The sequence below is a fragment of the Eublepharis macularius genome, chromosome 14 (assembly GCF_028583425.1).
Source record: "Eublepharis macularius isolate TG4126 chromosome 14, MPM_Emac_v1.0, whole genome shotgun sequence".
Classification (NCBI taxonomy): Eukaryota; Metazoa; Chordata; class Lepidosauria; order Squamata; family Eublepharidae; genus Eublepharis; species Eublepharis macularius.
The window spans coordinates 59,824,595-59,848,428 of NC_072803.1; the positions used below are offsets into that span (position 1 = coordinate 59,824,595).

Below are 23,834 nucleotides of genomic sequence, written 5' to 3' on the forward strand. Positions count from 1 at the left end.
GCTTTCTTTAATGAAGAGGGAGAAAAAAGCAAGAGCCTTTTGGCCTTGCGAAGGGTCCTTTTGCAGCCAGCGGTAAAGGTTCAGGTGTGCAAGAAGGTGGTTCACTACCTGGTATCTCCTGTTCCAAAAGCAGCAGGGGTTGGGAAACACCTCTCTCTGCTTGAAATCACAGAGCAGACAATACTGTGCAAGATGGGCCAACAGCCTGACTGCACAAAGTGTCTGAAATGTTTATCTTTACTCCTGCGCGGTACACGGAGGGCTCAGGGCAACTGTATAGGAAGCTTTCTTTGCATTCAACACAAACGGACTCAAGTTCTCTTAGGATTTCCATATAGCTTTATTTAAACATTGACAATATCAGAGCCTGATTAATAAGTTTTAGTTCGGGGTGGTTTTTCCAGCATTGCTAAGTATGTGTGTGTCTTTCTCTGATTACATCCAGTGCAGAAGAAATGGAAGCTAGCCGTGGCTCCTTTTTCCTTCCTTCTCACAACCAGAACCATTTTAAAAAAGGGGAGGGGGTTTACAAAGATACCCACCTTCATGAAGCCAAAGACAAACATCTTTCTCGCAGCTTGATAGTAAACAAAAGATTTCCAAGTCACATTATTGTATTTTACCCCCTGCAACACCTCCCTTCACCTCCAAGAGACCAGGCTGTTTCTCTGGACCTTGGTCTTTAATGGAACAGAGACTTTACTAGCGGCAACTGTATACTAAAGTTTTCCCAAATATTTTGGGACAGGATTGGTAGCTGTCAGTCATTTTACTTTCACTGGGTAGGTAAGACTGTAGTGCAAGCTCTACTGGTTTCGAGGTGCATCTGCTCACATTCCAAGGAATGCCTATGATGGGAAGCAAAAAAGGGGCGTTTTATACCTTTTAACACTGAAGGATTGAGAGGGACTGAGGAAAGCGGCTCAACTCTGTCCTCTATGAATCAGCCACCAGTCCCATGTCACTGGAACAGGAACAACTCTGACAAATGACAGCTAAAAATTACTTTCCTGTACATGACCCTGCAATAACAGACCAGCTGCTATAAAAATCATAAAGCGCAACATAGAGAGGAGAAGCACAGCAAGTTTTAAACTCACAGAAGATGCTGGCAGCATCTCAGAAAAGGAGTCAATGCAACCAAATGTGTGTTCATCTCTGCCAGGGTCACCAACACTTGTGCTCCTATTTCAAAATGGGATGCTTTGAACTGACCGCAGTGTTTTTAATATTCAGAGAGAAGGCTAAGAGGAAGGACATTTTAAAAAAATCATTCTGAAAATAAAACCCTCCCAACCCATTCTAGTCAAGTATGCTGTACTCCAAATTAAATACTGCAGACTTGCACCTTTAGCATTTCATATTCCAAGGAAATTTGGCCCAATTTCACACACTGGAGTCGCTACACAAAAAAATAATAGTAAAATCATCCCACCCAGTATTATTTGCAGTACATGCATCAAGAGACACAGGTGTGAAGGTTTAAAGACTCAGCCTCAAGAAAACCACACAAGAGACGGAGAGCTTTTAAGAAACATTTTCCTTCTTTAAAAACAAAACAAAACTGTTTTTAATGTGACTGGAGGTAAAATTCATGATATATGGGGGTGGGGTGGGGGGGAGGAATGCCAGCATTAAAATTAAAAAAAAAAGACCCCCCCACACAAATTCAAGACTCTTTCCCGTCCTTTCAGCTCCCCTGAAAGACCCTTAACAGATCAGACATCACTGAAGTTAGTGTACAACCAAGCCAATGTGGCTGAGTAGCGCTGAAGGTTGAGCCGGGTTCCTGACCTTAGAACAGACACGAAAACGCCGGATTCCCCATCAGATGACAGCAACGGGCAGCACCGGATGCCTCTCGTTCTTCTCTCCCCCACCCCTTTGATCTGAAGGCAATTCTTCTTTTGATGCTCATTAGAAGTCGGCACTACTGTAACGAATCGTTCCATTTCTGGGCTGCAACAGCGTCCAACTTCCTGTCCTATGAATGGCAGCCTCACTTCCTGCTTGCTCCCGCTCTCCTCTCCCTGACCCCAGACCACCTTCCCCCCCTCCCACCCCACACATTCCAAGGGAGAAAGGCAAGTTCACTTCCAATCCACTGCAAACCATTTGCAGGGCTCTCCTTGGCTGGTCTGCCTTTGGCCGGGAGGTTTCTTTTGCTTTGCTGGGCAGGAGGGAGGAATAAGAGCACGGGAATGGGAAGGCCAGCAGTCCCCCTGGCTCCTTGGTGGGGAAGGTGTTCGTTTTTCTCCCTTTCCTTGCAACAAAGGCTTAAGCTTGTTCCTTGTCAGCCCTCCACAGCCTCTCCTTGACCTCCAGGGGCAGAGTATTGAAGAGGTCCTCCTCCACCACCAGCCCGCTGCGCTTCAGCAAGGGGCAATCCCCCAGCTCCACCGGCAGGCACTCCAAGCGGTTCCCCCGCAGTTCGATCTGAGACAGGCTTGTCAGCTCGCCCACCCGGGAAGGCAGGGACTGCAGCACATTGTTCCCCAGGTGCAAAGTCCGAAGCTTTCTGCACTGGAAAAGCTCCGGCGGGAGGCTCTCAATCTGGCGGAAGGAAAAAGGAAAGGGAAACCATTATTTTTTTAAAAACAAAAAATGCCAGTGCGCGCGCGCGTGTGTTTACGTTTATTACATCCCACTTGTCCACTTTTATGATTCATGAGATGACTTCCAACAAGAACACGCCATAAGCAATAAAGTATGCAGCAAAACCGTAAGATACAGAGCAATTCCTTCTCTGCAGTCCCCAAGGTCCTCTAAAATAACCGTGTCTGAACTCCACTAACGATGTGGCCCGGCAGGACGCACTGCTGAGTGAGTGTCCACACAGAAGAGCGGTACCACTAAAATGATCATGTCTACACTTTAAAAAAAACCGGGAGGGGGATACGAAGCAGGGCTCCAGAACGTTATTTAGCTCTGGCTGGAGAAACAACTGTCTCCCGCACAAAGAACCAGAATACAGCCAATGAATTATCAGCCTTGCAAGTCGGTCCTCACCTGAAGGATGCAGCGGATCCAGGTCGCCACCTAACAGCCCACCATCGCCAGAGTTTCAACTGAGCGGTGGGATGCTGGCGCCTGCTTTTAGAATAAGTGTCCCTTAGCCAGGAGCTCTGCATTGCCAGGGCAGGAGGGGCTGCTTTTTTGGGAAGTGGGACAGGAGTTAAGTGTAAATTCCAGCGCCAGAAAAGCTGAACTCTGCTCCTGGTATAAAGCCGCACGAATTACGTCAACTTGCACCCTTCTACTTATTAGTCATGAGAAAGAACCACCAACTATGCAGAGTGTTGCAGCGCCAGCCCCAGGGGAATCCTCCTCTGGCTTCTGAGGTTTACCCCGACACTTTCCACTCACTTGCAAGCCCGTCTTCATGGACATAGCCATGTTATCTCTTATTTTGCAAGGTACCTCTACTATCATGTACAGGGCTTGTTAAAAACGTGCAAAGTACTCCGTTAGGGTTTGTAGCTTTCCCTACACAATAAGTCTGTGATACAGTTGACCAGTGAAAGGGGCACATGGCAAAGGCAGAAGCTTGGTGAAAAACCAGGCGGAAACCTCCTGTAGGATAAACTCAAGAGTAGGGAGCCAAAACTCAAGGAGGCGCACAAAAAGTTTGCAATCAAACAACTGTTAACAATAACCAGTTTTATGTCTCAGTGTAATAACCAGAATAGTCCAGTTCAATAGCAAAGTCCCATGCACCAAAATGTCATATATTTTCCTATTCCTTTGGTATCCAAGGCGCCTATCGCGGAGCACACACCAATCTTTCAATCTGCAGTTAATGGAAGCCGCTTGTTCGCCTGCAGGCGAAGACCAGAGGCAGCATTTCCACCCTGATGGCTACGAGCTTCGCCGGCCCCGTCTCCTTAGGCTCGTTTCGAGAACAGTCTTCTTCCGACCAATAATTCTACAAATAACCACAGCATATTTGCTCCAAGGCATTCCTGTACAGCATAACGAAATAAAGTCTTAAACTTACTCAAAGCCAAGCCTCTGTCCAACAGGCGGCTGCTGGCTCTCAGGGATGCTTGTAACCTTCCCCTACACGCACCCTTCTGCATCTAGCTAACAACAGGCAGGGGACCTTCTGCATTTTGTAGCACAGGAGTTTGCTTTTGAAGTTTAGACCAGTGTCAATTGGTCACGGGCACATGAACTGCTACCATCCGTCAATGTAACTTGTTGCCAGCTATCTGGGCTCCCGCTGTGGGAGATGCTCCAGTGGCACAGTTATGAGACGGCATAACAGAAAAGGCCATCACTCGGTTGTTTAAGAGGCAACTGCAACGATGATCAAGCAAACAAAGCGCCGTGGGACCCAACTTCCCTTGTATATCCTCAAAAGCAAAACAAAAATAGTCGTTGGGGGCTTAACACTTCGCAAACATACAATGTGTACAGGCTAATCCTTGATTGATCTGTGTATCATACGACTCCCAGAATTCGTTTGAAAAAGAACAAGTTTGGGCACAAGTCGAAGTACTATGGTGGGCGTGCGCTCTTCTTCCCCTCCCTTTACATGCTGAGATGGCCGCCCTGTTTCAAGGCATTCAGCCAGAATCCACAGACTACACCTTTGGCTTGCCTTCTAAACCACAACTAGAACCACAGTCTGACCATGGTTTCCTTGTTTGGAGGACAGGCGCAAACCATGGTTTCGGTGCAATGGTAACCAACAGTTTTCTGCAAAAGGAAGGGAATCCAAACGCGGGAGGGGAGGGGAGGGGAAGGAAGCACGCAAACTCAAGGCTTCCTCATGTAACGCCAAAACTGTTGTTACACATGAACTGAGCCTTTATTTCTAGTCTTTGGCATGGACGGGGCTGTGAATAGGGCATACGACTGAAGAGTTTTTTTAAGCTCAGGTAACAAATTCTGCATCAAGAGAGAGGGGTGCTGAATCCTGTATAAATGACACACCGAAGGCAGCCTGAGTTCACTCCATGCATCGGGTAAATCCCCAGAAGGTCGCATCTCAGTCTTGAGGGGTATATCCTGCCATTTTTAATTCCAGGAGTAGTCTTTTACGCAATTTCCTATTAAAGTGAGAAGGACTGCTCACTATTCACTCCCAACCCAGAACGACAACCAGATGTTGAAGTGGAATGAAAATACGTGCAGCCAAGCAAACTTTTTAGCACAAAGGAAAAAAAACCCTTGATCTTAACCCAAACTCTTGGGTGAAACAGGCCCTTCTGAAGCCTCTAATGACAGTCCTGCTTTAACTAAGATTGCTCTGCCTGAAGCCCTTCTAGAAAAAGTCATTATCTTAAAAAAAAAAAAAAGCTTTCCTAGAGAAAACAAATCATTGTAGAAAACAGAACACACCTCTGGGGGGAAAATAAGCATCCAAGTTGCATCGCCGTTGCCATAGAGCTAATGAGATCAACACATCATTTCCAAGAAACCACAACAGACCCAAATTCACAGCTGAAGGAGCCAACTCTGCCCCTTGGTCTTCACGTCAGCTGTTTGGAGATAAAACATGAGATTCGGTAACCTTTAGTCGCACTCAAGCAAGGAGCAGAGTGACGAAGAAAACAGGGGTGGGGAGAAGAGAGGAACGGTGGACCTGACAGAAAACTGCAGACAGCACAAAATAAAAAATCTCCAGGTCACTGCCCCTACCAAAAAAGTTGTAGGTGTTAGCACCATATGCTGTCCAGCAGTATTTCAAAAACCGTAACCAGGGTTGCATTTATTCCACAAGTCCAAAGCAACAAAAACCGACCCCACAGAATTTAGTCCTGGCTTCAGAACTTGCTAAACTCATTAAAACTACACACGCAGGTTCTTAGTGCTTATGACCAGGCTGACAGATGCTAAACTTCCAGCCAGACCTTAACAACTACTGGCTGCTGTCCTGAAGAAGGCCATCTAGGCTATGGTTGTTGTGGACTTTCCGGGCTGTATTGCCATGGTCTTGGCATTGTAGTTCCTGACGTTTCGCCAGCAGCTGTGGCTGGCATCTTCAGAGGTATAGCACCGAAAGACAGAGATCTCTCAGTGTCACAGTCATCTAGGCTGCCCGTTTGATTTTATTAAGGTGCACTTCCAGGAGGGAAGACCTTACGATCAGGCAGAGATACCACAGGGCCAGCCAGCAGTTAGAAGCCTCCAGAACCCAAGAGGTGTGGGGGGTGGGGGAGAGGAAGACTAACATTTGGGGCGCTCTGCCCACCATCCTCAGTAGCATGTGACAATCCCAGCTTCTCTCAGTTCTGACATGCATGAGGTGCTGCAGTCATTTGGTGAAGCTTCTTTCATAAAACCCAAGAATTGGGCATCTCAGCAACATGGTTCAAGTAAAAAACGAAGGAGCTCCTGAAAGACTAACTTTATTGTGGCACGAACTGTTCTCAGCCAGAGAACCTGACACAGTAAACCACAAAGTCTCATGCTAGGTTACAGTCTTGACATCTTTCTGCCCAGGACTCCGTTTCTGTGAAACAAACACTACGGGTGCCGCTAACGGCCAGCTACAGCCAACATGATCTATACATGGAGAAATGCATCTGAAGAAGTGAGCTTTGACTCACGAAAGCTCATACCCTACCACAAATTTTGTTAGTCTTATAGGTGCTACTAGATCCAGAGGATGCATCTGACAAAGCGAGCTGTGGCTCTTGAAAGCTTATGCTACAATGAAGTTAGTCTTAAAGGTGCTCCTTGGATCTTTACTGTAAGTGCTACTGGACTCTTGCTCTTTTCTATTGCATGGAGAAATGCAGAACTTACTACTGCAGCCTGCAATTAGCCATGGTGGCTCTTCATTAAACACACTTGCCGTATCATCTACTGCTCAGACTAGGTCCTCCCACCATCCCAACTTCCATTGTACAGATTATTTCTAGGTATCTCCCAAAGGGACAAGCATCTTTCTGGTAACTTCCTACTAAAATGTACTATGATCTAGGCACCTTTAAGCGAGTGAAGTAAAACTTACAAAAAATGGAGACAAAAAAATCCTTATGAGTCCACTTAGTCACATGAGTAGCCATTTCTGGCTTTAAAGGGTAAGGAGAAAGAAAGAGAGGGGGCCACCACAAAGTTGCTCCATCTAGCCAATTCATTCCAATTATTTTTTGCTGTGGGCAGCCAGACTATTTACAAGCATAACTTGCTCTGCGTGCAGACTCCAGGTTCTGCATCAGGGAGTTCCTAATGTCTTTGCAACTCTGCTGCAAATTTAAATAAATGTTAGTCTAAGGTACCACTTGATTTTTGGTTTAGTTAGCAAACTGTGCAGCCTGAAACCTCTTGCCATTCCTTGCTGCACACCAGTGAGAGAACATTTTAACCTTCCAGGACATTCAGCTGCTGACCTAAAAGTTATCCTGCAGAGGAATTTCCAAGGAGGATTAGAAAGAGAGAATTGCAATTGATAACGAAGCTCAAGACAATGCATCTACCTGGACTGAATCGAGACATAGGCTTCATTATCCATGCTCATTTCTCCACACCCACTACCCCTCTGCATACCCCATCCTATTCAATCATGCCTACCATTGTAATTCACCAGCTATTATCATTTGGCTTCTGTAATTACTCCACTCTCCAAGATATAAGAACAGATGGGCTCATATTCTAACTGTATCTGAAGAAGTGAGCTGTGACTCACGAAAGCTCACGCCCCACCACAAGTTTTGTCTTATAGGTGCTACTGGGTTCTTGCTCTTTTTTGCTGCAACTTTTTATCCTTACAACACGGCAGAGCGTTTCTGAGCCCCAGTAATTGTGGCCTTTCCTCCCTTGCCTGTAGGGAACATAGACACGTTAGCATGCTAGATCCAGTAGAGGAGACGGGGGAGGAGAAAAAGAACACGTTACTTTCAGCTTTGTTAGACTGGGAGATAAATCCTCTTTGCACATGCTAAAAGGAGAAAGGCAAATGCCATAGCTTGAGACTTCAAGGTCTTTTGATACCCATAAAAAGAAACCCTACCCAACAGCTGCAGAGAATCTGTGTCTTCATTTCCTCTTGTGAGAACTGGGCTCCTGCCAGCAAAGAAACACACAACCTTCTATTCAACTGCGAGCCTTGACACCTTCTGCGTTTGCGCTCAAGAGCGCCCGACAGCCGTTCTCCACATTGAGCCTCCGATTGTTCCACAGAGGATGAAAAAAAATCTGTGCTTTTGGATCTGTTGCTCCATTATGTATTACTGTTACTCACTTCTCATCGCAACTGGGTCAGGCAGGTACAACTTCACTGGATAAGAACGGAGAGGAGAAAAGGGAGAGAACAACCCAAAAGTGACCCCATATTTGCTTTAGTGCCATGTTGAACAGCAACAAAATCATCTCATGAACACAGGGAAACCGCCTTCTTCCGAATCAGAGCGCTGGCCTATCTAGTCTTTGGGCAGAAGACCTTTCCCTAAAACCTGCTGCTATTCCCAAATCCTTGAAATGGGAGATATTGGGGTCCAAAGCTAGGACCTTCGGAATGTAAAGCAGCCGCTGCACCCCAACTTTGCAAGCACTAACATCTGACTGATCTCTCTTGATCGGTTCAAAGATAAATCCGGTCGTGAACCCTACGTAGTTTTCCACCTCCCCAAGAAGGTCTGCCCTTAGATGTAAAGGAAAGAAAAGCGACAGCATTGTAAGATGTGTCCTGTTGGGTCAGACCAATGGTCCATCTAGTCTCACATTCTGTTTTCCAGAGTGGCTAACCAGATAACCTGGAAGTAGGGTTGCCAGCCTCCTGCTGTTAGTGCAAGACCTCCTGCCCCCCCCACTCTCATTGCCTGCCATGGCTCTGCAGGCAGCAGGAAGAAATGACCTGTGACAGGGGGGGGGGCTCAACTTGCATCCCTGGTGTGATGACATCACTTCTGGCATGACCTGGGTGACCTGATCCTGCTGGGTGACGCTCTAGTATTGTCCCAAAACTCTAAAGTTAAACCACAGAATTTGGGGTGAAATGCTAGAGCACCACACCTGGCACGATGATGTCACTTCCAGGTCATGCTGGAAGCAGCACAATTACAACAAGGATGCCGGCTGTCCCTCCCAAAACAGTAAGTCCCCGCCTCTCCCAATTCCTGTCAATTTCCAGGCTATGCCTGGCAACCCTACCCAAAAGGCCCACAATCAGGGACACAGAGGACATCTCATCATACTGCCCCCCTTTCCTGGCATTGAGAGGTATACAGTATCTGAACATGGAGGTTTTATTTAACCTTCTGGCTAACAGCCGTTAATGAAAGTACCCTTAATGAAATCTGTCTAAATCCCTTTTTAAAGCCATCTAAGCTAGTGACAATCCTCAGGCAGTGAGTTCCACGGGCTAATTATGTGATTTATGAAGCATTCGCTTTCATCTGTCCTGAACCTACCATTTATTGACTTCATTGGACACCTCCACGTTCTAGTATTTTAGGAGAAGAAGAAAAAATTGCTGTCTATCTACTTTCTCACACCATTTATCTTAATAAACCTCCACCATGTCTTCCCTTAATAATGTTTTGTCTCACGTAAGAAACCCCAGCTCTTTAGCCCTTTCCTTGTAGGAAGCTGTGCCAATCCCATTATTTGTTTTGGATGCACTTTTCCCAGCCAATAATTTGAAAAAATACAGGGAGCCACGTTGCTCTACCTAGAAAATCTTGAAACAGCACCAGCACCTTATTCAGACTGAATGAAAGTCGCAAAAAAGCGAGCTAGTTTTGCAATCGTGTAGAACTCTTCCTCAGGCAAGAGAACACACAAACAAAGAGGCAGGAGAGAAAGGAGAAAAAGAAGCTGTTGGTAAAAGGGGTAGCAGAACCCCTGTTTGGAAGATGCAGTGATCTTCAGATGATTATTTCGGGGGGGGGGGGGGGGAATCTCCGCACACTAAATTAGTTTGGTGCAACCCGAGATCTTTGGCACTTGGCATAAAGTATTCTGTGATAAAGCAGCGACTGGCACCTCCCTCAGAAAAGATAAGAGGCAGCAGCTACTCTGATCCATCCTGAGTGCTGGTCCGAACACACAGGTACAGCAGGGAACAGAAGAGAGACGGGGTAGTCCTTACATTAGCAAAGCTGGAATTTTAGAGGATGCAGCCAGTTCTACAACCGATAGCAGGGTCATGGAGGATGAGACATATTTAAAATTACAGAGAATCATGGAGTGCGAAGGGGCTATGCAGATTGCTTAGGAATAGCCGTGGTAGTTCGTCCTTGCAAAATACAACAAAAGTCCTTTGACTCCTTAAAAACAATATTCATTTCAATACGAGTTTTTATGACTTTCACTTCCTCAGGTATGTCATATCACGTATCTGATGAAGTGAGCTGTGGCCCAGACACGCTCGCACTGAAATAATGGTTGTTAAGTCTTTCAGGTGCCGCTGGGCTTTTTGCTTTATTTTGCAGAAGCCATCTAGTCCAACACCCTGTTCAGTGCCCAAAACTGAACGCTACCCTGGCAGATGCCTGCCCAGGAAAGTGTCCCTGGCACTGGGCACTGGCTCCCAAGACCAACCTCTGCTTCAAATGATGCCCTGGTCCACTTGCCCCAGCGCTGGGGCCCATTCTCTTACCTATCAAAAGAGCCTGTCAGTAAAAACCGGCCAACTCCAACCTCATGGTGGAGCTGCTGTACATTCAAATCATACGTTATTCAGGTCACAGCAAGGCCCGGCAGGCTCCGCAAAGCATATTTACCTTTGCAACTCTAGGCAAATACCCTGAAAATAATGCTAGGCTTATACTGGCTTTTAATTACTATCCTCCCCTTTGACATGTAAGCACCTAACCATATGAACAACATATACACAGAAACACAAAGCTCTCAGTCCCAGAAAACAAAGGACTATGCTATTGGAGCAACTACACTTGACTGAAGAATTAAGAAGTCAAGAGTCTGTAGCGGTAAAGCGGGGTACCAACATGCAGGCTTCCATTGGGGAAGGGAGAAATCGACAGGAGGGACATCCCAGACAAGCAGAGAGCTGCACCTGTGTTGCAAGGGAGCAAGGAAATTCCCGTCCCCAAAAGATCCTTTCAGTTAACAAACAGGAATGGCAGGATATGGGGAAGAGAATGAGCGTGGCACTGAGCTTGGGAGGATGTGTTCATCAGAACCTGTCCCCCCCCCAAACAAAACACACACACACACACACACACACACTTTTTTCCTCTCAGCAAGGAAGATGAAACTCACGGTTCTAAGCCAAGTTCTACTCTAGCCACTTGAACCCGGCCCCCTCGGTGTTCTGGGTCCCTCCCCCCAATGCACACCCACTGCCGAACTCCCAGGCTTCTCCCTCCAGTTGTGAGGAGCAAGAACAGACTGACAAACTGAAATCTGGGACTGCCAAGGCTCAACTTAAGATGCTGCATTTGGCAACAGCTCATGAACTGAAGGGCCATTGGCTTGCAGAACTCGTGTCGGCCAGATTGCAAAACTGGGTGCAAGGCAATCTGAGAGCACCAGCTCTCGTTTTCAGAAACCAACTTAAACCGTTTTTCTGTACTTTCCTGTACCTATTTTCACCCTTCCTTTCACCGCCATTATCTCTGCCGATGAAACATTATATAGTCAGGATGATAGCGTTCTGGAACTTCTCTCAGACTACCTAACTCCTTTTCTCCTAAGGATGTTTTTCATATATGGCTGGTTCATGCATTTAGCCTCTTCCTGAGGCACCATGCACCCAAAAGATACCTCCTAGCGGCTGCCAGTTCCAAAGCTACTTGGAGATTGCGACTCTCGACCTCTCCGTGTACTGAGCTCTGGAAAAGGAAATAGCCAACACTGCCCCACATTCATCCTCATAACCCCTCCGTGTAATTTGCCAGAGGGAACAGGAAATCCCTTCTCTCTCTTGTTTTCTCTGGCGCCAGCTGCTCTGGCCTCCCACTGGATGCTACAGAAAGGCAGCCAACAGCTGTGGATGCCCAAAAGAACAAGGGTTTCTACTGGGCGGTAGAAAAAAGTGAGATGCTACATTGCCACAAGGGCAACTGAGTCTGCAGGAGAAGAAAAATCTCTAGGTGCAGCCGCCTGTGGAAGTTTGGAAACTGGGAACCACTACAAAGCTTAGCAGGTTTCCTTTTATAGGATACCTCGTTAATAGGCAAATGTATGAAATGGGGCTTGAAAAGTTATTTATGAACTCCTAAAAGACCGTTGCCATTTCAAGATACATTTTTATCTATTTACTCTCTTTCTTGAGACATCACCTGAGAAAAGGCCACCCAATGAGTCCAGTGGCTGCTGGTTCCTAAAGTGCCTAGAAGCAGCATCTAAAGATCCCCTTCGTATGCAAGAAGGTGCCTTACCACCTCCCTTCTCTTTACTTACCCTGTTGGCGGTCACAGCTAGATTTTGCAGGTTTTGCAGCAGCCCAATGTCCGACGGTATGGAAATCAAGAGGTTGTGGCTGAGATCCAGATATCGAAGCTTCCGGCAATAGAAGAGCTGGGTGGGAATCTTCTCAATCTTGTTGCGGTTCAGGTAAAGGCGCTCCAGGTTGGTGAGGTTGCCAATTTGCATGGGGATGTAGGCGATGTGGTTGTACCACAGCTTAAGGCAAGTGAGACGATGCAAGTGTTGGAAGCTGATGATCTCTTCTATGGTCTTGAGGTTATTGTCTTTGAGGTCAATCTCTTGGAGGTTGTGGAGGCTGAAGATGGAATGAGGGATACGTTCCAGGTCGCAGCGGATGAGCTCCAGTTCCGTCAGGTTGACCATCTTCTTGAGGCTATTGAGGACAATGAGCTTGGTGCCTTCATTGTTGATGGAGAGCTTCTGAAGGTGCACGCCTACGTCCGTCACTACCTGGGGCAGCTTGGTCAAGTTGCTCTTCAGTCGCAGTACCTTGAGCCTCTTCAGTTCTCTGAGACCGTCGATCACAATATAGCGGTTGTTTTCTGCACTCAGATTTCCCGTCAGATGGAGCTCTTCCAAAGTCTTCAAGCTATAAATCCACAGCGGTATCTCCTTGATGTCCGTGAATTTGATATGCAGTGATTTTAAGTTCTCCCTTAAGAAGGCAAGGGCTGGGGCCTCTATTTTGGCTGCAGTGTGGTACAGCCACAATTCCTTGAGGCTGGTGAGCTGAGCAATGCTAGGGGGGATGGTGACATCAGGAATCAGCTCCAGTTTTAAAACTTCCAGCTCAATGAGGTCAAAGACAGTATCTGGGATGCCACTGAGCATAAAGAGATGGAGTTCTAGCTTGTCTTGGGAGTTCTTGGTGATCCTCTGGCGCAGTTTTTCCAAGGTCCACTCATTGTTGAGGTTCAGTTGCCGTAACTTGTTCTCACTCACTTCAGAGAGGAAAACAGCAAAGCGCTTGGAATAGAGGGGGTCGTATTGGTCGATGAGATGTAACATGAACGCAAAGTCATTTTTAACGTCGGGGATGTCGCTGTAGCTGCTCTCTTCTCGGATGGACTCGAAGGAGTACTTTTTGAGAGACCGTCGGAGCATCCACCAAAGCGTGTACATGCAAATCAAGCCATAGAAGATCACCAGGCTGATGTAGAAGGAAGCCAGGATCTTGAAGAGGGTAGCCAGAGGATGAGCACAACGGTACATGCGGTAGCCAGTCAGGCTCTCTATGTCCACTTTGCAGTCGACGTCAAAGGTTATGTTATTGACGTAATACACCGTGTAGCAAATGATGAGCATGAATTTTATCACCTTTATGATGGTTTGCCTCATGTAGAGACGATAAACGATGTCTCCTTCTTCCACATGCGTGCGGAACTTCTTGACCTTCTCGAAAAGCGCTTTGGCCTGCTCACCTTCTTTCTTGTCCAAAACACCATTCTCCGTCCGGTCCACAATCCCTTGCTCAATCCGAGATTTTGTCCTTTGCAGCATTGGGGCTGTAGCTTCCACATCCTCGCTGACTGTAGAGGATTTCTTGTCCATGGAACCATTCATTTTCCCAAAGGCCGGCTTGGGATCGCTCTCCTCTACCACAGTCTCGGACAGAGCCCTGGTAGTCCAAGGTGAATCAAAGCACTTCAGCAGAATAGAGACAAAATGTTCCAGCTTGGAGCTGGTTCTTGGAAACTTGAACCAGAAGTTGCTGCAAGCCAAAAAGATAAGAGTGTGTAGAAGCACCAGGTAAGGGAAATACTTGGCAAACCAATGAAGGCGGTTTTCGTAGCACACTGCATCCACATAGTTATACTGGTGCCTGTCAAGATCATATTTGATCCCCGTTGGTCCAACGTCCAGAGGTGGCACTAGAGACGAATTATAATAACTCGAGTCTTGGCTTGCAGGTGTCCAGTCCCTGGAAGAGTCGTTGCAAGCATCTTTGGTAACCCATTTGCAAGGCAAGCAAATCATTTTGTCCTGGGTGACCTGCAGCGTCCCTCCAAAGACTGCGATCATCAGCATCACTATAGAGATGTAATCCGTAAAGACGTCCCACCATGGCTTCAGGATGCGGTACGCTGGCTGGGTGTCGGCAAAATAACGTAGCTCTGTGACTGGAATCATGGCTCACCTGAAAAGGGGAAGAAAAACAAAGCACAGGAGCACAATGTTACCTGAAAAAACAAAAACAGCTTTTGTTTCCAGGCGACTACAGGAAAGTCAGAAATATTCTAAGACTGAGCATGTCGCTAGCAGATAAAACAGGGCAGGCAAGAGGTGGGGTAGAGAATAATCATGCGTCTAACTCTGAGACACGAGCACACAACAGTAGATTCCTAAAATGTCTGCTAATCTGAGAAAGATTATTCTTAAAGTAGGAGTGTGTTTCTCCCCGCTACCTGCTCAGTTCTGCACCTCAGTTCCACTCTTGCTCAGAGCTCTTATTCTTTATGCCTTCAGCTACCCGGAGTAGTTTCCAACAGCCTGTGTCTCAAATTCTGCAGTCAAAGCTCTAGAACTCTACTCCGAGACTGCAATTCTGAGCGTCTCTACCTGGACTAAATGGGACTTCATACCAAGCAAACATAGATAGGTCTAGGCTGCCCAGGTTGCACAACCATTACCTCTTTAACGGAATCAGTCAAGGTAAGTTAGCCAGATTTGAAGAGGGGGAAGGCCAAAGTGCCCAGCTACAATATTCAGTTTTTGAGGAATTTATGGAGGAGGAAAAAGAGAAATGAGGTTTGGGGATGGGGGCAGCTGGTCCTGACTGGCTCTTCATCTGCCAAAGTCCCCTCCAGATGTTATTTTGTTCCGATGTTCACAGCAGCATTTCTACATTTCCCCCAGCTGCTGGAGACACAAGCTTACAAACTGAAATCCAACAGTCAAAATTCCACTTAACCTGCCCTACTCAGCCACAGATACCCACACCACATGGATGTGGACGTAGCCACGTAGCTTTCAAGAACCTCTGCATAAGAATGTTTACAATAATTAACCCAAGAAGTTGCTCAGAGGCTTACGAGGAGTTGTCCTTCCTCTAGTCTTGACAAATACCCATCTGAATCTCCTGAAGGACAACTTGATGGCCCCAGGGGTATTCTAGCCCATCAGAAGTCTTGCAAAGCAGAATACAAAGCAGGAAAACTGGTTGATCTTGATGCATGGTAATCCTGCAGAATCTGCAATGGCTTGCACGCATTCCAGGGGCTGTTCCTTTCCTTACAGTCAAATAGATGGGAAGTTTATCCCACAGCTCATCGGTAGCAGTGAATAATATGCAAACTTTCATACAAAACAGAACCCCGCTTTATGAGAAGCAGGGAAAAGCTGTGCACAATGCAGAAACGCCAGAACTCCCCCACCCCACCCCCGAATGCCTTCCTCCTCTATCACACTAGTTTTGAGAACATTCTTCTTCCTAATACAATAGGCAAAGGAGCTAAAGTAACTTGGTCCTCTGTGTGTAGGCTGCAGTTACGTGACTCCAAAGCATTAGCTGTTTATTTCCTTTTATTTCCATTAGCTCAGCAAGAGGAGGCGAAGACGAGAGATTAAAATCAAGCGAAAAAAACAGTTCTCCAAGGCCACTCCCACTTGGCAAAACGCTCCTCTGCTGGGATTCAAAAGGATTCACATGAGGAAAACAGAAGCAGCAATTCTCTCAGCAGAGCTTTGCCCCACACAGCAGGTATTTCAAATAACGACGTCAGAAATTCATGTTTCATATAAAACGGATCCGCCTCGGGTTGGAGAGAGGCGGGGAGCCATTTTACAGCTGCACGCAAACAAGGCAACCCCTTGCTCTGAAGCTTTGGGGGGACGTTCCACACATCCTCCCTGGTCTTGCATTCACTGCCCCTCAAACGGGATGCTCAAGGGCACTGAACTTGGATTAGCGTTAAACATCCTTTGAACTGCTGCTTTGCACAGGTGAGCGCAGTTAAAGAGCAAATGTTCTCTACCTCTTTAAAGTCATGCCCTTTGGAGAGAGTGTGTTTCTAATAACGTTAGAGGCACAATCACAAGAGCCATACTTCTGGGCTAACGCATCCAAGCCAGAGAACAGTATCTTGTATAGGAGGCCCCACTCATAACACTTTTGCAAAGTGATGCCTCTGTAAGAGCAGGGCCTTTTCCTGGGGTCGATCTGTCTAGTAACTTTTTCTTCTGCCCTCCCTCCATGGGGCTTAGGGCAGCATGCATGGCCCTCCCCGCATTGACATACATCATAGAATTCCCTCCTACAAAGGTACACATACACACATGAAGCTACCGTTTACTGAATTGGACCATTGGTCCTGTTACATTCCCACCCCCACTCCGTCTCTAAGCGCCTGAAGGAAAACCAGCCGACTGGATTTTTGAAAGAGAGACTCTCTCTAGTCGAGCAGCTGTTCTTTGCCAGAAAATCCACTTTGCTTGGTTTTCCTCCAGTTGCTTGGAGAGAGGGAGGGTTAGATTACCACTCCCAGGGAAGCCTGCGGAACCAATCAAGTGCTCTTCACGTTTAATTCATCTCGTGTGTTTCCACTCTCATACTATAGCAAGTGCGGAGAATCACAGAGAGCAATAACTAAAGTAAATATTGTAACGTCCTAACAAAATAAAGACATAAGAAAAAATTACAAAATTATTTCTGTTATTTCATATCACAATTCAAATTGCCTTCCAATTCGTACCAATACGCACCGTCTTCATAGGCAGACCTATACATAAAGTGCTAGTGCATAATATCAGTGATGGAAATTCCTATGAACAATATAACATTCCTTGAAGTCCATTAGGCGGTTCTATAATCAACTCAAAGAGTTCATAGGACCCTTAGTCAAGTATAGGTCCAAGTACGTGCAGGTAGGAATTTCCATCACTGATATTATGCACTAGCACTTTATGTATAGGTCTGCCTATGAAGACGGTGTGTATTGGTATGAATGGAAAGGCAATTTGAATTGTGATATGAAATAAAAATAATGTCGTAATTTTTTCTTATATCTTTATTTCGTTAGGCCGTCACGCTAGTTACTTGAGTTATCCATTCTCATACTAGCGGTGGCTCTCTAGCAGAGGTCTGTCACATCACCTACCACGTAGGGTTTTGCGGTTTTTTTACTGGATATGTTAGGAACAGAACCTGGGACATTCGGCATACAAAGCAGAGGCTCTTCCACAGTCCCTCCCACAAGGTACATTTAGCTGGGTCACTTGTGTAAGGAAAAAAAGGATGAAGACTTTTTTGTGGGGCTTTTATGATCAAACTTATTTTTTATTTTATTTTTATTTATTCAATTTATATACCGCCCATCCCCAGGGCGGTGAACAATTAAAATCGATAAAAACAAAAACTAAAATCAATATACAAATAATAAAACAAATTAACAAGGTGCAGTGGTGGGGAGAACCTTCCCCACCCCAAAGGTGGGAGGCCAACATGGCACCGCCCCCTTCAATCACCAAACGCGTGGCGGAACAAATTAACAAGGTGCAGTGGTGGGGAGAACCTTCCCCACCCCAAAGGTGGGAGGCTGACATGGCACCGCCCCCTTCAATCACCAAACGCGTGGCGGAACAAATTAACAAGGTGCAGTGGTGGGGAGAACCTTCCCCACCCCAAAGGTGGGAGGCCGACATGGCTCCGCCCCCTTCAATCACCAAACGCCTGGCGGAACAGCTCTGTCTTACAGGCCCGGCGGAACGATAATATGTCCCGCTGGGCCCAGGGTTCCATTGACAGAGCGTTCCACCGGGCTGGGGCCAGGACTGAAAAGGCCCTGGCCCTGGTTGAAGCGAGGCGGGCTTCCTTAGGGCCGGGGACCACAAGTAAATATTTATCCGCTGATCGGAGCGATCTCCAGGGAACGTACAGGGAGAGGCGGTCCCGAAGAACTTCAAGGTTCTTTTTAAACAGTGGCTCTGAATCATAACTTTTAAACCAAGAGTCTCTTTATTTTGCTTTTAATTTTATGGTTTTGTTTTTTACAGCTCACAGAGTTTTGCATGGATTATTTTATAGGAGTTCTCTCATACTGCTGCTAAAAAGTGTTTTATATATTGATTACCCAATGGTTTTAAAAGTTAAAATTTTCTTCTGTGTTACAAACCTCTCTGATAATACTTATAAGAAAGCAGTTAATAAAAAACAAATGTGGTGCACCCCTGTTTTAAACACACGCCCAACATCACAAGCATGTCCTGAAAATATGTTTTAATAAGCTTTATTTGTTCTGAACAAGCCAGTGTAGTGTACAGATTAGAACGCTGGACTAGGATTGGGAATAGCAAATTTCAAATCCCCATTCAGCGATCAAACTCACTGGGTAGCCTTGGGTCAGTTGTCGTCAGCCTAACCTACCTCACACCCACCACATCATGAACTAAGCGACGGTTTACCAGCATGGAGCAGTGGATAGAGAACTGGACTGGAGGAGAAATGCAGTTCCAATTTTCAGACAGCTGTGAAAGGGTGACACTGGGCCAGTCTCCCTTTCCACCTAACCTGCCTCAAGGATGGTTGCCAGGATAAAATTAGAATTTCACAAGAGCTGCCTTGTACTCTTCAACAAAAAGAAGAAAAGTCATTCCATAATGCCAAGGACCAACAGGGGTTTTCACTCTGCCTCCAAGAGGCCACAGACTATCTCAGCTCCCTGTCATTCCCTGTCTGCTTTGGGATTTCTTGCTGCAATAAATGCTCTTGAAATATATCCCTAAATGAGAAGCACCAGCCAAATAGCAAAGAACATGCTCAGAGGGAAGAGAAAATGGCACACGGAGCGTAAGCAAAAGCAGGCTGCTGGGGGAACACCGCCTGACTCACAAGATGCTCCATACAAAGATGAAGGAGCTTTGTTTTTCTCTGGATACTACAGAAAAAAAGCTTTCAGGAACATCTGGCAAAAGGAACCATAGAAAAGAAGGACATATCAGAAAGGAAGCAGATAAATGTGTGATTGACTGTTAATATAAAATGCTTTGTCGTGCAGGTAATTTAGAAAATGAGAAGAGTGATCCAAAAATGTGTCAATGCCTTCCCACAGCTGCTAGGTTGAAAGACCCCTTAGCCATGGCAAACTGTTATATATTAATTGTGACAATAAAGCTGCCCATCAGACTGGAAAGGTGTATCCCCCAGAGTTGAAAAAAAGGCTTTTTTTGGGCTTCAATTGTTTAACTTTCTTAATTAATTACTCTGAAGAAGAAACAGGCAAGACACTTAGCTTTTTTGATACATACAATCAGGATTTTTGAAAGAGAGGTTTTAGGTGGCCACCCTTCTTAAAAATAGCAGCGCATTATTTCCCTCACATGCACAGGACCTGCCTACAGCTGTGTCAGGAGCAGAGCTCAAGAGATGCGTCAATATCTGAGTTTTCAGCACAAAATTAATTCCTTCCCTCTAACTTTTAATGAAAAACACAGTGAGTGCCCCACACAAATGCTCTGGGAAGCATCTCATACAACGACATTGTGAGGCTTAAGAGAAAAAAGAGTGGATGGACCAGTATCAAATGCCAGACAATTAATGAACAGAAGCTATCGACCTACAATATATAAATGAGAGACACATAGACCCATCTGGTTTGCAAATAAAAGCTATACCATCTAAAACCAGACAGACACAGAATGTCCCTTACTCAACAGGAATTTTGTGGCACTTTAAAGGCACTTTTACTCCAGCACAAATTTTTGGGGACTAAATTTGTAGAGTCTGCAACAGATTGACATAGCTACCCCTGTGGAACAGAATGTTCCTGAAGTTATCAAAGAATAGCATCACTTCAATAACCATTGGGAGCAGAGAGGAAAAAAATCTAGATTCAAGTCACTCTTGGCCTGGCCTGCAGAGTTTTGAATGCCTACTCTGCTTTCTTATAAAATGCACAAAACAGGGGCTCAGAAGAAATTAGAGATCAGCCATTTAGAAACTGCATTTCCCTGGGAAAATGCCAGACCCTCTCTGGAAAAGATCATTATGCAACCCCCTAGTGGTTGTGCAAACATCCAAGGCATCTATTGGATATGCTGTGGACGTAATTGATAGACCCGTTCGCCTCCAGCGCACTCACACATAAGAACTCTGCAATACAGCACATCTAAGCAACTTGCTAGATGTGAAGGCCATTAGCTTAGGTCAATTTCTTAAATAGGGTTGAACAAATTCATAGCGGTGGGGTTAATCAATTCCTTTTAGCCCTGATAATTATCTCTATGAATGGCAACTGCTGGGAGAAACGGCCATCGCCATCATGCCCTGCCTGTGATCTTCCCAGAAGCATCCGGCTGCCCACTGTCAGAGACAGGATGCGGGCCTAAATGTAGGCAATTCTGACCTTATTTTTATTTTAAAGTGGCAAAACACCTGCAAAAGCTCGTTCCACTTTCCCCTATCCAGTTATACCGACTGAGGCTCTGTATGACGATCACCAAAACATGACATGCAAAATTTTATCACAATGGCTTGGAAGCACACACTGAGGGATCGTGCTGAAATGTTTTTACTTGCCTGCATAGCTTAGCTGTCTTTTGTGCCTTGATAGAAAATGAACACGTAAGAAGCAGAGAGGGATGCGTGCCAGCCCGGGTTCCTGTGCATCCACATCTCTACCCATTGGCCTTGGCAGCGAGTAAAGTGTCTGCTTAACCAGGCTGGTTCCAAAGGCCTGTCACTAATATCCTCTGTGTGGCACTTGTACCAAAGTATTTATAGGTGGAAATGAAAGGACACCCAAGATCTGCTTTAAATATAACTACTTTGCTTTCAAAACGACTTTGCCTAAGGTTGCTAAATACAGGAGTCCAAGAAAGGCTGTAAGTAGATCAGCAGCGATCACAAATGCTAGGAGCAGAGTCCAGGATCATGACAGCATCTTAAATTGACGGGGGAGGGAATCAAGCACGGCCCCTGTCTTGCCACGCACAGAAGCGCTGCATGGCTTGCGTGACGCTGTTTTGCCAGATGCGAGATGACAACAGGCAGGCAGGCAGCCTTTTTACTGGTTCACTCTAGCAACTAGCAAGCGTTTCACAAAAACGACGTTGGGGAGAGTCATAGCTCCACAAGGACATAAACATCTTCAGACTTTTTGTGTTTGGGAGGATATGGGGGGGGGGCGGGGGCGGGAAATGCCGCAAGTGCAGCCAACCTGGAAAAAATGAGCAAACCGTTACAGAGAAGGGTAGTGTTATTTCGAGCCAGCTGGCCAAGCTGTCGGCCAAGACTGCTGACAATCACACCTGCCCACTACAAATGTCAATAGAAGTGGCACCACCGCTCAGGTGATTTGCAGGCCGGCTCTCAGGCCATCTTTTCCAGCCACCCCTTTTCCTTGACAAGCCTGAATGCATGCTTCTCGGGCTGGCTACAGGGAATTCTCATGAATCCAAGTGACCAAAAGAAAACCTGCAGACCTCTGCGTATGGAGGCGTGTGTGTGCAGAGCAGGAATGAAATCGGGGTCTTACATAAAAAGTAGGAACTCAGGATCATTGAATGTGGACACACACACACACACACACAGAGAGAGAGAGAGAGAGAGAGAGAGAGGGGGAATTTTGATTTATTTACATTAGTAAATAAATGCAGAATCCAATGTGGTAGTTACTACACATTAGGTAATATGGAGTTAACATGGATATAGTGTGCTCATCCTGAATATATGGGTCAGTTTCCAGAACTAAGTTGCAGAACAAATGCCAAAATGGGTCACACCAGAAGCACAATGACCACTTACTTCTGTCTTTTTTTTTTCCTTAAAAAGAGGAGTATGCAGAAAATGTGGGAGGAGGACAAGATGGTGATAAGAAACGGGGCGGAGGAGTATTAAGACAAGCATTTACAATACAGAATGTGTTGCAGGTTTGGCCTCCAATCAGCGGGTCAGTCTACAGGCCCTTTCACATCTTCATTTTGACACGGCTGGTATCCGTTGCTGCCCCAACTTTGTGTAAAAGTGATGTGGGGGCAGCAGTTTCAAACCGCATTTGCATCCATTTGTGGACTGTATGTGAACCATTTCAAACAGTGTCACTTTTTCTGGCACAGGAAGTGACTACCCCTCTCCTCTGGGCCACCAGAGTTTCTGCACTAAAAGAAAATTGGCACAAAATATCACTACAGCATTGTAACGATAGTTGTAGCAGGTTCTTTGAATTCCCAGCTTGCATTATAAAAGTCTCTAGCCCCCTTTGGTTGCAGAGATATAAGGAAAAAAGCATATCCCTGCAATGAATGGGGCTAGGTATTTACTTCTTTTTTAAAAAAAGAAAAAAGAAAGGTGTAACAATCTCTGGATCTCCCATCATTATAACACTACAGCACTAATCTACATGCATTCAAAAAATGTGCTGGAATTCAGTGGGAAAATTTTAAAAGGCACTGTCAGAAGTAGGGGTGTGTACCCCCCAAAAGATTCGGGTTTTCCGCTTCAGGTTTACCCAAAGCGGGGGGGGGGGGGAATTCGGGATTCTAGTATTTAGCTCGCTTCGGTATGCTCCATAAAGATTCCGTAAAGCAGCCATTTGAGGGGCAGGAAGGGCCTCCTCTGCAGCCATTTGAACGGCAGGAAGGGCCTTCTCTGCCTCCTCCTCTGCTGCTATGGCCCTTGCGAGGCCAGGGCAGCCCAGAATCTTTACATATCGGGTTTGATTCGGGCATTTCCCCAAATCGGATATCCGAAGCGCACATCCCTAATCAGAAGCACTATGGATATTTCAAACAGTACTCTACAGCAAATGGGAAGTACCTTGAAAACTTGAGAAGAGAAAAAATGGATTTCAAAAAACCCCGGCCCAGCTCCACAGTGTAAATAGGACAGAAGTGGCTTTGTTCGAAAAGGTTAAAAAAGTCCATTATCAGCTGGCAGCCAAACTGGTTGCATCTGAAATGGCAAGGGTAAAAAATCCACTAGTAGCGAGCAGCTAAAACAGATTATAAAGGCTGTGTGGAAAGGGCCTACAACACAGATCTCTCTCTCTCTCTTTCAACCCAAAACGAAGGGAAATTTGTCTTAACCGGGGTAATGTGTCTTAACCAGGGTAGATATCTCCTCAAAGAGCTTAGAGCATAAGGAAATAGTTCATTTCAAGTGAGTGAGGGGGCGGGTATGCATTTGTGTGAAAAGAAGGCACAGCCAAGATGCCAGAGGGCAGGATTTGCCTGAAATACCCTTTGGGTGCAGGATCCGTCTTCTGGGGATCTGATGTGGGGCGGTGGTTCTGCTGCCTATGGGGCAGCTTCTGTCTCTCCATCTATATATTTGTAAGCAGGGCTTTTTTTCTGGAAAAAGAGGTGGTGGAACTCAGTGGTGGAACTCAAGACCACACATTGATGTCACTTTGGGTCAGCTGGAACAAGGGGGGAGTTTTTTAAAGTTTCAATTGCCCTCGGTGAAAATGGTCACATGGCTGGTGGCTCCACCCCTTGATCTCCAGACAGAGGGGAGTTTAGATTGCCCTCCGCACCAGTGGCGTGGAGGGCAATCT

General features: G+C 46.0%; 1 protein-coding gene across 2 annotated transcripts in view; it reads right to left on the bottom strand.

Annotated features, from left to right (window-relative positions):
• Positions 1–329: 329 nt before the first annotated feature.
• Positions 330–23,834, bottom strand: part of LRRC8A (leucine rich repeat containing 8 VRAC subunit A) — a 37,330-nt gene continuing 13,825 nt past the window's right edge. Inside the window, exons 3-4 of one of the 2 annotated variants that reach the window (XM_054998318.1) lie at positions 12,319–14,482; positions 330–2,553 (exon numbers count right to left, since the gene is read on the bottom strand). In XM_054998318.1, coding sequence (XP_054854293.1) covers positions 2,278–2,553; positions 12,319–14,475 — 2,433 coding nt within the window. In that variant the 5' untranslated portion in view covers positions 14,476–14,482 and the 3' untranslated portion in view covers positions 330–2,277. Of the gene's footprint in view, positions 2,554–8,050; positions 8,231–12,318; positions 14,483–23,834 lie in introns of those variants that run through there. The other variant, XM_054998319.1, reaches the window with a different exon arrangement.